Here is a 14,601-nt window from a genome sequence, read left to right as displayed (position 1 = left end):
ACTCCCTGGGTGCGCCCCTCCCTCATCCCCTGGCACCTGCCTCTCTTCCTCAGCCCCGGGGGCCCAGCAGTTCTGCTTCCTCCTCTCGACCCGGGCAGGTGGCCTGGGCATCAACCTGGCCACGGCAGACACGGTCATCATCTATGACTCGGACTGGAACCCCCACAATGACATCCAGGTGTGTGGCCCTGACACCAGAGCCCTCTCAGAGGGCCCCTGGCTGCCCCTGGTTCTGTGGGCTTTCCTTCCCTCCCTCCTGAGAGTTGAGCCCCTCCAGCGACCTCCTTGTATAAAAGAGGAGGCAGCCCAGGGAGGGCAGGGGGCGCGTCCAAGAACACACACCCGTCTGTGTGAGCCATGAGCCCTGGTCTGTCCCATCACCCTTAGGATCAAGGCCATGGAGGGAGGCAGGACAGGGGAGTCCTGGGCCCAGAGGGGGCCGCTTTGGGAGGAACAGGGGACTAGAGTGAGGGGACAAGGCCTCTTGGAGGCAGGGAGGGGACAAGGCCTCTTGGAGGAGGGGGCAAATGGGGCTGGTGAGGAAGGATGGGAGGGTTGAGGGCTAGGGACTGTGGCAGCAGAAGCACACTCTGCTGTCCCCTGGCCACTCCCTCTTGGGGCGGGGCTGGACACTCACATGTTGAACACTTCGACTCTTGGGGGTTCACACACAATCTCATGTCTTGTGCACAAGTGTGTGCACCTGTGCACAGTCACCCACGCAGATCTGATCACAGCCTAGGTCACATCACTCAGACATCTAAAGCAGAGACCCAGGCCTGTCCCCATATCACACCCTGTCCTCGCAGGTGGCCGTGCATCTCCAACAGGTGGGCTCATAGTCCCACTGGTGGTCACTCCCAGGGAGGTGCGGACCTCACCTCCGCATGACCACTCTGCATGACCAGAGCCCTGTGTGACTTCACTGCATCAAGTACCCTGGCCACACTGCCCCTCACACACACACCCCTGCACACCTGCAGTCACGCCGAGTTCCACCTGCACAGGCTCCCAGGCCCACATGAGACTATGCGCACACGATCAGGATGTGAGCACAGCTGCCCTGGTGCATGCAGCTCTCCACGTGCAGTCCGCAGCCGTTCCACGCTGCAGGTGCTCAGGAGCACCTGTGTGTTCTCCCCGCATCCACCCGGTGCATGGCCCTGAGCCCCAAGCTGGGTTGAGCCATGGGTGCTAAGTTGCACGTCACCCCCAGGCCTTCAGCCGCGCCCACCGCATCGGGCAGAACAAGAAGGTGATGATCTACCGCTTTGTGACGCGGGCCTCGGTGGAGGAGCGCATCACGCAGGTGGCCAAGCGCAAGATGATGCTCACCCATCTGGTGGTGCGGCCTGGCTTGGGCTCCAAGTCGGGCTCCATGACCAAGCAGGAGCTGGACGACATCCTCAAGTTTGGCACGGAGGAGCTCTTCAAGGACGACGTGGAAGGTGGGCGCCCAGGGTGCTGGGACGTGGGAGTGGGGGTGCCCTGCTGGAGACACACCCATCCCAGTGCCTTCCCCAGCACGCAGCCTCTCCCTCCTCTGTCCCCGCCCCTCCTGGCCAGGATGGGCAGGGGCAGGGTGGCATCTCTGGGTGCTGCCCCTGAGCCCTGCAGCCACTCCGCCTCTGTCCCACAGGCATGATGTCTCAGGGCCAGCGGCCTGCCACGCCCATCCCTGATGTCCCATCCTCCAAAGGGGGAGCCCTGGCCGCTAGTGCGAAGAAAAAGCATGGCAGCACCCCTCCAGGTAGGGGCCTACCCTGCCCAACACCCCGCCAGGTAGGGGCCAGCCCCACCCAGCACCGTACCAGGCAGGGGCCAGCCCTGCTCAGCCCCTGCTCCTCCTGCACCCCAGACCTCTGCTCGCAGAGGAGGAGGTTCCCCCAAGCTGTTTTGTTAGGCTCCCCTGCCTGCCCCCACCTGTCTCTCTCTTGGGTTCCTGTGGACTGCAGCTGGGTTGGCAGTGGGGCCGTTTCAGTGCAGCTTCCCCTGGTCACCGCGCTCCTCTGCTGCAACCCCCGGCGGCCACTGGGAGTCTCCTTCCTCTGGGGGCCCCACGGCTGGACCTGGGCATCCTGTTGGTCCTCCAACTCTGCACCCTGTCTGCCTCCAGGTGACAACAAGGACGTGGAGGACAGCAGTGTGATCCACTATGACGATGCGGCCATCTCTAAGCTACTGGACCGGAACCAGGATGCCACGGACGACACGGAGCTGCAGAACATGAATGAATACCTGAGCTCCTTCAAGGTGGCGCAGTATGTGGTGCGCGAAGAGGACGGTGTGGTAAGCCCCGCCCCTCCGCGGCCCCGCCCTCCGCGGCCCCGCCCTCGCCCCCTGAGCGGCTTCTCCATCTGCACCCTGAAGCCCCAGTTATCCCAGGAGGCCGGCTCCTGGGTCTCTCCTGAGTGGCCCCTTCACTCACCCCTCAACTTCCAGCACCCTCCACACAGACCCTGGGTGCTAATTTTTCTTCCATGTGCCAGTTTTCCTTCTGAAACCGGGAGCCTCCTGAGGACGGGATTGGGGCTTATTCAGTTCTGTATCCCAGCGCCTGGCAGGAGGCCAGGAAATACTTGCAGAGTGAAATGAATGAATGGATGAATGAATGAATGAATTACCAGGACGGGAGCACGAAGAGGAAGCCCAGCTGGGGCTGGGGTGATCAGGGAAGGCTTCCTGGAGTAGGCGGGCTTTCCGATTCATCCTTGAGCCCCTAGAGGGTGAGATGTGGTAGAGACGGCGAGGCCTCCAGGGGACAGAGTTGCTGGCCATGGCCCTCCCCACATGCTGCGAGTGGTCCCACCCTCACCAAGCCCGTGGCGCCTGTGCCCCCAGGAGGAGGTGGAGCGGGAGGTCATCAAGCAGGAGGAGAACGTGGACCCCGACTACTGGGAGAAGCTGCTCCGGCACCACTACGAGCAGCAGCAGGAGGACCTGGCCCGGAGCCTGGGCAAGGGCAAGCGTGTCCGCAAGCAGGTCAACTACAACGATGCCTCCCAGGAGGACCAGGGTGCGTGTCTGGTGGGCAGGGTCCCGACAGACGGGGAGGGTGCCCCTGCCACAAGAAGTCCCGGGGGCTGGAGAGCAAGCACCGTGCTGGATTGTCCTGAGCTGGGAGGCTGTGGGGAGGGCTTCTTGGAGAAAGGGGGCTCGGGGGCATGTGTGGGGTGTTGGCTGTTTGCGGGAGCAAGATGGGTAGTGGTCCAGTGACTTCTAGTGGTGAGACTTTAGGCAAGCCTCAGTTTGTCCATCTGTAAAACAGGGGCAATGATGGAAAAGCATGTTCGGGTACAGTGTAGTTTGTTGGGGTTGTGAAGTGTGTTCCCTAGAAGTCCATGGTCTGGTTTCGTTGGCACTGTTACTGGGCTGGGGTGTAAGGCGTGGGTGTGGCCCTGGGTGTCGGGGGCTGCTTGCACAGCTCACTCTGTGCTCCTCTGCCTGACCCCCCACAGAATGGCAGGATGAGCTGTCAGACAACCAGTCCGAATATTCCATTGGCTCCGAGGATGAGGATGAGGACTTTGAGGAAAGGCCAGAAGGGCAGAGTGAGTCTCAGTGCTGGGGTGGAGTGACCCTGGGCTGGGGCCAGCTGTGTGTCGGGGAGCTGATGGCCAGCCCAGGGGCCCCCTGGGGGCATCAGGACAAGCATCCGGACAAGCATCCATCCTTTGGAGTGGCCCCTGAAGGGTCCTGCTGTCCTGGGGCGAGTTGGTGGATGGGGTGTGTCCGGACACCCTGGGACCTGCTGAGGGCTTGTGGTGGGGCTGCTCCCCCAGGTGGACGGCGACAATCCAGGAGACAGCTGAAAAGCTGACAGGGACAAGCCCCTGCCCCCTCTTCTTGCCCGGGTTGGCGGTAACATTGAGGTGGGGCCTGCTTGCACCCCCGCTTTCCCAATTTACCTCATCCCCTCTCAGAACAGAATTCACCCCAGCTGCCACCCCTGGGGTGTGGAGGAGGGACGGGAGAGCTGGGGGCTATGCTGGGTCATACGCCAAGTAGAGGGGGAGCTGGGACATACCCCGGGTCTGGGCTCTGCCTTTTGGGTCCGGCCCGGGCTGGAGGCCCCCACCTCAGTGCCCCTACCTGCCTCCTCCCCTGCCGGTGCCTTTCTCCCTCATCTCTGAATTCCCTGCTCCCCCTCGCCGCTCCCCACCCGGCCCAGGTGCTGGGCTTCAACGCCAGGCAGCGGAAGGCCTTTCTGAACGCCATCATGCGCTGGGGCATGCCCCCTCAGGACGCCTTCAACTCCCACTGGCTGGTGCGGGACCTTCGCGGAAAGAGCGAGAAGGAATTTAGGTAAAGGGGCTGAGGTGGTGGCCCAGGGTGTGGCCGCCCACCCCGGCATGGGCCGTCTTCAGCTGGGCGAGCCAGCACAGTGGGCAGCGTCTCCACCAGGCGGAGGGCACCTGGACAACTCACCGCCGTGGGGTGTTCGGGCAGCTGGGGGCCGGGCCGGGGCGGGGCTTGTTTGCAGAAGATGCTTACCAGCCTCCTCTGCCAGAGCAGCTGGTTTAATGGCAGCGAGAAGGATCTGGGTTGTCCTGAGTGAGAGAGAGCTGGCCCAGGAGGTTCCCCTGCCTGGGAGGCACCCTGTATCCTTCCCTGGGGCCTGACCCAGCAGGCCTGGTTGGGAGGCAGGTGCGATGGGTGAGGATTCCAACCAGGGGGTCCCCCAGGGGTCCTGCCAGCCCTCTCAGAGGGTCCTGTCAGCCCCCCACTCCCTGAGCCCCAGTCCCCCCCACCCCAGAGCCTATGTGTCCCTCTTCATGCGGCACCTGTGTGAGCCGGGGGCTGACGGCGCCGAGACCTTCGCGGACGGCGTGCCCCGCGAGGGCCTCTCCAGGCAGCACGTACTCACGCGCATCGGGGTCATGTCACTAGTTAGGAAGAAGGTGGGTGAGTAAGCCTTTCCCGAGCCTTTCCTGGCGGCCGCCCATGGCCCTGGTGTGTCCCTGGGGGTCAGAAGGCAGAGGGCAAGTGCCTGGCTTGGGGTCACACAGCTGCCCAGGGTCTGAATCAGGCTAAGGGACTGACCCAGAATGCCTCTCTGGGTGGGGGTGTGGGGGGCCTAGAGGCCAGGATCGCAGGTGGAGACTAGGGTGGGGGTCGGACCTGGCATGGGGTTGATGGTCAGAAGTGCATTTGGCTTGGCCAGCCTCTGGTGGATGGGGCAGCCACCCCAAGCCTGGGATGCCCCCAGTCCCATCGGCTGCCCTGAGGCCCTTAGCTCTGAGCTGTGACCACCTCCCCCACCCTTCCCTCCCACCTGCCCCAGGTTCAGGAGTTTGAGCACGTCAACGGGAAGTACAGCACCCCGGATTTGATCCCCGAGGGCCCCGAGGGCAAGAAGCCAGGCGAGGTTATCTCCTCGGATCCCAACACACCCGTGCCCGCCAGCCCTGCCCACCTTCTGCCTGCCCCGCTGGGCCTGCCAGGTCTGGGCTCCGACCAGCAGGGGAGGGCACCTGGGTCATGGGAGGTGGTGAGGCCCCAGGAGACCCCACAAAGCATGGCCTCCCTCCCCCCGAAGCTTCTGCCCGCAGAAGCGTCGCTCCCCTGAGTTTTTCTTTTTAATGACAGTTTGAGATGTAATTCACACAACCGTAACATTCAGCGTTTAAAAGTGTGTTGTCCGATGGTTTCTAGTGCAACCATTGCCTCTAATTCCAGCAAGTTTTCATCACCCCCACCCCCAAAACGTACTCATTAGCCGCGACTCCCCATTCCCTCTCCCTGTTCTCCAGCCCCTCCCGGCAACCACCCATCTACTTTCTGTCTCTGTGGGTTTGCCTGTTCAGTGTTCAGGATATTTCATGCAAATGAAATTACACACTATGTGGCCTTTCGTGTCTGGCTTCTTTCACTAGCATAGTGTCTTCAAGGTCCATCCGCGTTGCAGCGCAAATCAGCCCTCGGGTCCTCTTTGGGGCTGAGCGATAGCCCATTGTTTGGCTTCAGCTCGTTTTGTGTACGCGTTCGTCAGCTGATGGATTTGGGGTTGTTTCTACCTTCAGTTGTTGTGAATAGTATTTTGAGTAGCATTGCTGGGAACATTTGTGTTCGAGGGAAAACATGTGTTTTCATTTCTCTGGGGCGTGTGGCTGGGAGTGGGATCGCTGGGTCACGTGAGATGACATTTTGGGGAACTGCCAAACTTTCACAGCGACCACACCGTTTTACATTCCTACCAGCCACATATGAGGCTCCGACTTCCCCACATCTTCCTCGGCACTTATCTGACTTTTTGCTCACAGCCATCCTAGTGACTGATTTTGACTTACATCTCTGATGGCTGAAGGCGCTGAGAGTCTTTTCATATGCTTCCGGGCCGTTTGCGCCTCTTTGGGGAGATGTCTTCTCCGTTGCTTTGCCCTTCCTTATGGGGCGTTTGTCTCCTAGTGTCTTTTTGGCGATTCGTGTATTTATCTGGGCAAAGTGTCTTCTTCCCTCAGCTGGGCCCTGCACGCCTGGGGCATCCTGCCTATCCCAGGTGACAGGCTGACAGGTGACAGAATGAGAACATGCTGTTCCTGGACACAAGTGTGCCCTCTGGAGGTGGACAAGCCTAGTTTACTTCCTGGCCCCATGTGACCTTGGGCAAGTCACTTACCTCGTGCGCTCTGTTTTCTTATCCGTGATGTGGAGTGGGGTAGTGACCACCTCCCTATTCACAGCATGTGGGGCAATGCTAAGAACTGACTCAGGGTGGAGGAGGCATACAGCCAGTCTGCTGGCCTGAAAGCCAGAACCACATCCAGCCGTCCAGGGTCCCAGTCCGGGCCTTCACCCACCTCACCTCCCTGCTTCCGGATGGGCTCACCTGGCTCACCGGGCCTTCTCCTGGAGGCGCCTGGTTCAGAAGGAGCCCTCCTCTCCCCTCTGATACCCCATTTTCTGCCCTTCTCCCCCTCCCCACCTGAGCCCACCTGGTCTCACCCCTTTCCTTTGGTCTTTCAGACAAAATGGAAGCCCAGCTGGGCTACATGGATGAGAAGGAGCTGGGGGTGCAGAAGCCTGAAGAAGTCCCCAGACATCCAGGTACAGGAAGACGCTGGTGTTTGGGCCTCTGCGGGTGTTGGGTGGGATTTGGGTTTGGGGGCCTTCTCAGGCCTTGGCCAAGCGGCCAGGCCCCCTGGCTCTGAGTTGGAGCCTCTGGGTCTAGGAAGCAGGTTAGGAACAAGCAGGGGGAGCCGGGAGAGTGGGCTCCTAGCCCAGTGCCTGTTCCCTGCATCCACTCCTGCTGAGACCCCAGGCCCCGCAGCTCTCGAGTCTGTCCTCCCCAGGCCCTGCCAACCGCCCTGGACAGAGTGGAGGGCGAGGACAAGCATGAGAGCTCTGATGGAAAGGAGAGGGCCCGAGAGGAGCGACTGGAGGAGACGGAGAAGGCCCAGCCCTCCCCGGAGCAGCTGCCGAAAGGTGCGGGTTTCCCCCCTGATTTGGTCTCTGGCCTCAGTTGCCCTGGGTCAGAGAAGGGTGGCCAGGCTGTGTGCTACTCTGTCTGTCCTTGGCTGGGTGGTGGGCTGCCCCAGGGTGAGGGGAGCACCAGGGGCTTTACCTTTTCCTACTGTACAGTTCAGGATTTCCTTTTTATTAGTGGTTTCTGAGTCAATTGCGTTGTGTTCTGAACACACGAGCCTGTATGATATTGTTTCTATATGATATTGTTGAAATCTGCTTCCTGGCTTAATGTGGTCAGATTTTGTAAATGGTCACATGTGCTTGAAAAGAATGTCTATTCTTTCGTTGCTGGGTGTCAGGTTCTAAATATATGCATTAGATCATTATGATGTTTAGATTTTTTATATCCTTACTCATTTTTGGTTTCCCTTGATCAGTCAGGTCTGAGAGACTTGTGTTAAAATCTCTCGCTGTGATTGTGGATTAATGTCTCTCCTTGCAAGGCCGGATTCTGCTTCATATAGTTTGGAACTGGGTTGTTAGGTGCATATTGGTTCAGGTTTTTTGTCATCTTCTGGAGAAGTGTCCCCTCTAATTATTATGTAATGGCCTCCTTATCCCTTCTGATACTTTCTGCTTTAAAGTTTATTTAGGCTGATTTGGATCAAGCTTACTTTTGTTTAGTATGTACTTGGTGTATCTTTTTCTATCCCTTTACTTAAAAATGTAAATAAAAGTTTTATTGTGATATAATCCCACATACTAGACAGTTCAAGCATTTGAAGTGTACCGCCCAGTAGTTTTTAGTACGTTCACAAGGTTGTACAACCATCAGCACAATTAATTTTAGAACATTTTCATCATTCCCAAAAGAAGCCCTGTCCATTAACAGTCACTATCAATTTTCTCCTCCCCCGCGCCCCTGGCAGCCACTCATCCACTGTCTGTCTCTGTGGAGTTGCCTGCTCTGGGCATTTCATATAAATGGAATCGTAAAATATATGCCTTTTTGTATGCAACTTCTTTCACTGAGCATAGTGTTTTCAGGGTTCGTCTATATTGTAGCAGGTATGGGAACATCCTTCCTTTTTGCTCAGTAACATTCTCCTGTGCGGACAGACCACATTTTATTTACCCATTCATCAATTGGTGGACCTCTGGGTTACTGCTTTTTGGCTATTGTGAATAAGGCTGCTGCGAACATTTGTGTGCAGGTATTAGTGTGGCGTAGGTTTCAATTCTCTGAGTAGATACCTAGGAGTGGAATTGTTGGGTTGTATGATGACTCTATGGTTAACACTTTGAGGAACTGCCAGGTTCTTTTCTACAGTGGCTGCACCATTTTACATTCCTACTAGCATTGTATGAGGGTTCCAGTTTCCTTACATCCTTGTCAACACTTGTTATTATCTGTCCTTTTGATTTTAGCTATCCTAGTGGGTGATAAGTAGTATCTCAAATGGCTTTGATTTGTATTTCCCTTTTGCATAAAAGTGTTGAGTATCTTTTCATGTGCTTATTGGCCATTTGTGTATCTTTGTTGGAGAAACTGTCTTTTCAGATCCTTTGCCCATTTTTTAATTGGGTTATTTGTCTTTTTATTGTTGAGTTATATGAGTTTTTTATAGATACATGTTCCGTATCAGATATGATTTGCAAGTGTTTCCTTCCTTTCCTTTCCTTTTACTCTGTGTAATTATGTTTTAGGTGTGCATCGTGTAAACAGTATATGGTGGGATTTGTTGTTTTAAATGTAATCATAGAATCTCTACCTTTTAGCTAGCAAGTTTAATCTCTTTACATTTATTGTAATAGCTAGGTGTTTAGATGAATCTCTGTTCTTGTTTTGTGCTTTCTATTCCCCTTGCCTTTTTTTTCTTTTTTCCCCCTTGATATCTCTTGGATTGATCAGTTTTTCTTTTTATTTCCCGCCTCCACCCCAAACTCCTTTGGATAGTTGACAGTCAGTTCTATTTTGTACTCTCACATTTGCAACATGTTGCCTTCTGAATGCTATAAGGGCTGTAGGCAACTTTAGCTGTGACCCACTCCCTTTTCATCTTCCACGTGCTGTTGCTTATTTCTGAATCTTTAATCCCTTTTATGATCTTACATTCTTAGCAGTTTTGCGTTTGTTCATTATTGTTCACTGTCCTTCTTCCCAAAGTAGACCCTTTTATTGTTGCTTTCAGCAGATTTCTGTGGATGGCAAATTCTCTCATCATGTGTTATTTTTCCTTTACATCTTACTGTATTTTTCTTGAATAATAGTTAGCAAAATTCGAGGTGGGGTTTTCCCCCAGCACTTTGAAGATGTTATTCCTTTTGTATTCTGGCTTTCATTGTGCTGAGAAGGCTGCTCTCAGGGTAATTGTTGCTCCTTTGTAGGAAACCTACCTTTTTTAATCTTTCCTAACTTGGAAAGACCATTTTTAAGATGTTCTGTCTTTGGTCATGTGTGGTTTCACTACAATGAAGTTTTTATTTATCCTGCTTGCGACTGACTGTCATTCTTAAAGTTGAGTCTTGTGTCTTTTATTGATTATGGGCAAATTCTTAGTCACTCCCTTTTTGAACGCTATCTTGGCTCCCATTATGTTTATTTTCTCCTGGAATTCCTATTACCCATCGATTCATTCATTCCTCCAGCGTATGTATATTGAAGGCTTGCTGGGGGCTGTCCTAGGCACCACTGGGGACACACACAGTGAACCAACAGCCAAAGCCCCCCCCTTGGAATTTGCATTCCCCTGGGGGACACGAGTGATCAGTGATAAACACGAGTAGGTCTTGCTCAACCACAGACTTCAGATGCAACGAAGAAAAGAAAGTGGGTACAAGGCTAGTGAAAGATGAGGGCAGACGTGTCTTTCGCGTCTTTTACTTTTTTGTTTCCTGTCTCTCTGCAAGGCTTTTTGAGTCATCTTCAGACCTAGCTCCAGTTTCTACTTTGTTTATACAGCTGTTTTTAACTTATCCATCTATATTATTGTCTCTGGTTGCAAAACAAATTATTACAAATTTAGCAGCATGGAACAACACTCTTGTGTTAGCTCATTGTTCCATGGGTTGAAAGTCTGGCGTAGGGTGGCTGGGTTCTCTGCCAAGGGACTTGCAAGACTCAAGGCAAGGCATTGGCTGGGCTGAGTTCTTGTCTGGAGGCTTGTGGGGAAATCTGCTTCCAAGCTCATTCTTGTTGGCCAACTTCAGCTCCTTGGGGTTGGAGGACTGAGGCCCCTTGTCCTGTCTGGCTCTCAGCTGGGGGCCGTTCTTAGCACCTAGAAGCTGCCCACGTTTCTTGCCATGGGACCTACTCCATCTTCAAGCCAGCAGTGGTGCAGCGAATCCCCTCATGCATTGAATCTCTGATGTCTTTTTCTTTTTTAAAACCTCTGCTTTTAAGGGGCTGGTGTGATGAATTCAGGCCCACCTAGATAATCTCCCTCTTTTAAGATCACCTGAGTCTCATCACATGACCTGCTTACTGCAGTAGAATCCACCACATTCACAGTCCCGGAGACTCTGTGCAAGGCTGGTACTCCAAGGCCAGGAAGTCTCGGAGGACATCACAGAAATCTGCAATGAAAATGTCTAAAATGTTAGTGATTGTGTATTTCATTCTTGAAGTTTTATCTAGCTTTTTCTAAGTTCCTTAAAAAAATTTTTTTTTGATGTGTATTTTCCTGTGAATTCTCTTCCTTCCTTTCTCTCTGGCCAATGGATATTGTTTTCTGAGCTTTGGGTGGGTGCATCTGCGTCAGGGACTGTGTTGTCCCTGGGAACCCCCATCACCCGGGTAACAGGGATGCCTCCCCACCGTTATTTCCAGAAGCCCAGGGCCCAGTGGTCTCACTAGCGGTCTGGCTGGTCTAGGACCAGTCTCCTTGGCACAATTCAGACTCCACAGCCTGCACACCCTTGTGTTGGGTTTGGCCCTTCACTGGAGACTTTCTGCCCCCAGGTTCCGTGTGGGAGCCAGGCAGGCTGGCCATGAGCTGGTGGATGGAACTTTCTTTTGCAGAGAGCATGGTGGTTGGAGCATGTTGGTTTAATTCCAGTTCATTTGGGTTCTTTGCATCTTTGGGGCTTGTGGCCTCATCCTTTCTGTCTGGGTGTTGAGACACAGCTGGAGCCCACTGGTGTCTGCTCATCCCCTGCCCAGGCCCCTGGCATATGTGTCTTGACCTTTTAATTTTCCTTCATTTATGGCACCTGATTTCCTTTTCTTCTGGTAAGCACACCCATGTGGTTTGTATGTATGTATGTATGTATGTATTTAATTGAAGTATAGTCAGTTACAATGTGTCAATTTCTGGTGCGCAGCATAATGTTTCAGTCATACACATGCAAACGTATATTCCTTTTCATGTCCTTTTGTATTATATGTTATAAGATATTGAGTATAGTTCTCTGTGCTGTGCAGTATAAACTTGTTTATCTATGTGTTTTTTTAAAATTGAAATATAGTTAATTACTATATGTCAATTTCTGGTGTGCAGCTTAATGTTTCAGTCGTACATGTATGTATATATATATTCTTTTTCTATTTTTCATTATAGATTACAGCAAGATACTGACTATAGTTCCCTATGCTGTACTATAGTAGAAACTTGTTTATATGTGTGTGTGTGTGTGTGTGTGTGTGTGTGTGTCTTTTTTAATGTGATCGGTTTTGCCTGACGTTTCTGGGTGTTTGTAAGAGGGGTTTGTGTTAATGAAGGCTGGACACGTGGCGGGAACGTTGAGTCCTCTGGTTATCGCTGGTCCTCTGGAAGGATTTGGGGACTGTGCCTTGAGGTGTTTGGGAGGAGGGTGCTGCTGGGTAGGGTGGGTGGGGAGAGGTCCCGCTCCTGCCCCGCCTTCCCAGAAGACCTCCTTGACGGTGCCTGCCTGTCCATTGGACTCCTAAGATGATGGGTAAGATCCCATGTGTGGCTAAAGCACCATGGGGAAAGCCGCCAGCCCGGAGCCCCCTCTGCCCTTCCAGACCCCTCTCCACTCTATGAATGTCCTTTGTCTTGCAGAAGAAGTGCTTTTGGAGAAGGAGAAAATTCTGGACAAGCTGGAGCTAAGCTTGATTCACAGCAGAGGAGATGGCAATGATTTCAGACCAGGTCTGGGGCTATTGCGTGTCTTCTGTCCTGTGTCCCTTAGCCACTTGAGGGAGCCGTCCGGATCCTTTAGGCCTCCTGTGGCCTCCTGAGCACTGTTCCCTGGGCCCATGGCCCTGACTGGAGCTGATGATGGGGAGCTGGGACTCGCCAACCCATCAGGGGACAGACCCCCACCTCCTCTCTCCTGACCCCTCCCATGGCCCCGGCCACAACCAGGAGAAAGCAGGGCTGGTCAGAGAGTTTGTCCTGGAGCCTTTGGGGTTCATCTGGAAGCCTGTGTGCCTCTAAGTACTGGTCTGTTCTGGAACAGTCGTCCTCAGACCGAAGCCCTAAGGCAGCACTGCCAACCTTGAGCACAAGCTGCCTTCTCTCAGTGCGCTTCCCCCTGTTCCCAGGTGGTCCTGACTTGCTGGGGGAGGAGCAGCCCTCCCTGCTCAGCACGGAGAGAGGGGGCTGCTGGTTTTTCTGTTTAAAATCCCTTGGGAGCAGTGAGCCCCTGGCGACGGGGAGATGTGTTTCCTGCTTGCCTTTGGGTCCCCAGTGCTTGGTGGAGAGAGGCCCCTGGGCAGTGCCTTTTAGATGGATGAATGAACATGGGTCTGTCCTCCCACAGATGACACTAAAGTGGAGGAGAAGGAGCCCATTGAAACACAGCAAAATGGTGACAAAGAGGAAGATGAGGAGGGGAAGAAGGAGGACAGGAGTGGGAAGTTCAAATTCATGTTCAACATTGCAGACGGGGGCTTCACAGGTATTGGTGTGGGGCCGTGGACTGAGAGCTCTGTGTGGCATAGGCTTCCTGACTGTGGGTCCCAGGAGTCTGGGCCAATGGCTATTTTATACTAATGTGTGAATGGTTGACATAAATCCAAACCTTTCATAGTGGTACTGAACACTGAATCTCTAAGGGTGGGGAGATGGTAGGCGGTGGGGGAGGCTTTCCTAGGCCCGCCTCCATGATGGGCTCGGGGGCACCTCATTCTGCTTCCCTTGGCCGGCTTCCCAGAGCTACACACACTGTGGCAGAACGAGGAACGTGCCGCTGTGTCCTCGGGAAAAATCTACGACATCTGGCACCGGCGCCATGACTACTGGCTGCTGGCGGGCATCGTAACGTATCCTTGGCCAAAGCAGGCTGGGCAGGGCTCTGGGCTGTTCCCCTGTGGATCTCAGGGAGGGGTGTGGGGCATGTAGGGTGAGGAGCCAGGAGCCTGGTGCTCTGGACCAGATGCCAAGGTCCCTTTCCTGGTGATGATGGTGGTGACAATGACCGTGACCATAACAGTAACTTGTCCCTTTACACTCAGTACTCACTTCATCTTCTCAGCAGCCTTCCAAGAGGGTCACTTCTGTGATCTCTATTGTACAGAGAGGCCAAGTGACTTCCCCAGGGACACACAGCCCACCCGTCTGACCCCACAATGAGTGCTCCGTTATAACTCCTACGTGATGCAGACCTCACCCCCTCCCCGTAATGACAACTAAGAGGATTCACCATGTGGGAGGGCTTTCATTCATTCATTCAATTTCCAGTTGCCAGCTTTACTGATCACCTACCCTGTGCTAGGCATGGAGGATGCAGCCATGAACGAAACAGCCCCAAATCCCTTCCACCTGGAGCTCACGTCCTACTGGGTGTAGCTGGTGAACAACATAAATTAGCAAGGTGTGGGGTTCATTGAACACGATAAAGGCTGGGGAGGGGCAAAGGGAGCTTTGGGAGTGGGTTGCATTTAATGTGGGAAGGTCAGAGGAGGCGATATTTGAGTACAGACCTCCCAGAGCTAGAAGAAGGCCACACAGCTACCGGGGAGTGCACCCCAGCAAAGCTGGCCTTCATGGCAGCCTTGAGGGCGGCTGGTTATTATAACGAGAAGCGGGGTGTTGTCGATCCGGGATCAATTGGCAGGCCTTTCCTGTAAGAGGCCAGGGAGGGGATATTTCAGGCTTGGCAGAGGACTCCTCCACCCTGCCACAGTAGCAGAAGTAGCCACAAGACGTACACCAACAATTGTGGTCATGTTCCAATAAAACTTTATTTACAAAAACAAATTGTGGGCTGGACTTGACCTGTGGGCCG

The 14,601-nt window shown here is 54.0% G+C and overlaps 1 protein-coding gene across 1 annotated transcript in view; it reads left to right on the top strand.

The window, feature by feature from the left end:
* CHD5 (chromodomain helicase DNA binding protein 5) overlaps window positions 1-14,601 on the top strand; it is a 57,768-nt gene that overhangs the window by 38,564 nt on the left and 4,603 nt on the right. The window contains 17 exon segments of the mRNA XM_032495044.1: window positions 54-178; window positions 1,217-1,448; window positions 1,640-1,750; window positions 2,117-2,289; window positions 2,842-3,016; window positions 3,459-3,551; window positions 3,783-3,817; window positions 3,819-3,872; window positions 4,172-4,305; window positions 4,757-4,901; window positions 5,285-5,444; window positions 6,967-7,025; window positions 7,027-7,047; window positions 7,293-7,425; window positions 12,432-12,521; window positions 13,135-13,272; window positions 13,528-13,636. Coding sequence (XP_032350935.1) covers window positions 54-178; window positions 1,217-1,448; window positions 1,640-1,750; window positions 2,117-2,289; window positions 2,842-3,016; window positions 3,459-3,551; window positions 3,783-3,817; window positions 3,819-3,872; window positions 4,172-4,305; window positions 4,757-4,901; window positions 5,285-5,444; window positions 6,967-7,025; window positions 7,027-7,047; window positions 7,293-7,425; window positions 12,432-12,521; window positions 13,135-13,272; window positions 13,528-13,636 — 1,987 coding nt within the window.

The sequence above is a fragment of the Camelus ferus genome, chromosome 13, assembly GCF_009834535.1.
Source record: "Camelus ferus isolate YT-003-E chromosome 13, BCGSAC_Cfer_1.0, whole genome shotgun sequence".
Taxonomy (NCBI): Eukaryota; Metazoa; Chordata; class Mammalia; order Artiodactyla; family Camelidae; genus Camelus; species Camelus ferus.
This window is presented reverse-complemented; position numbering and strand designations above follow the sequence as displayed.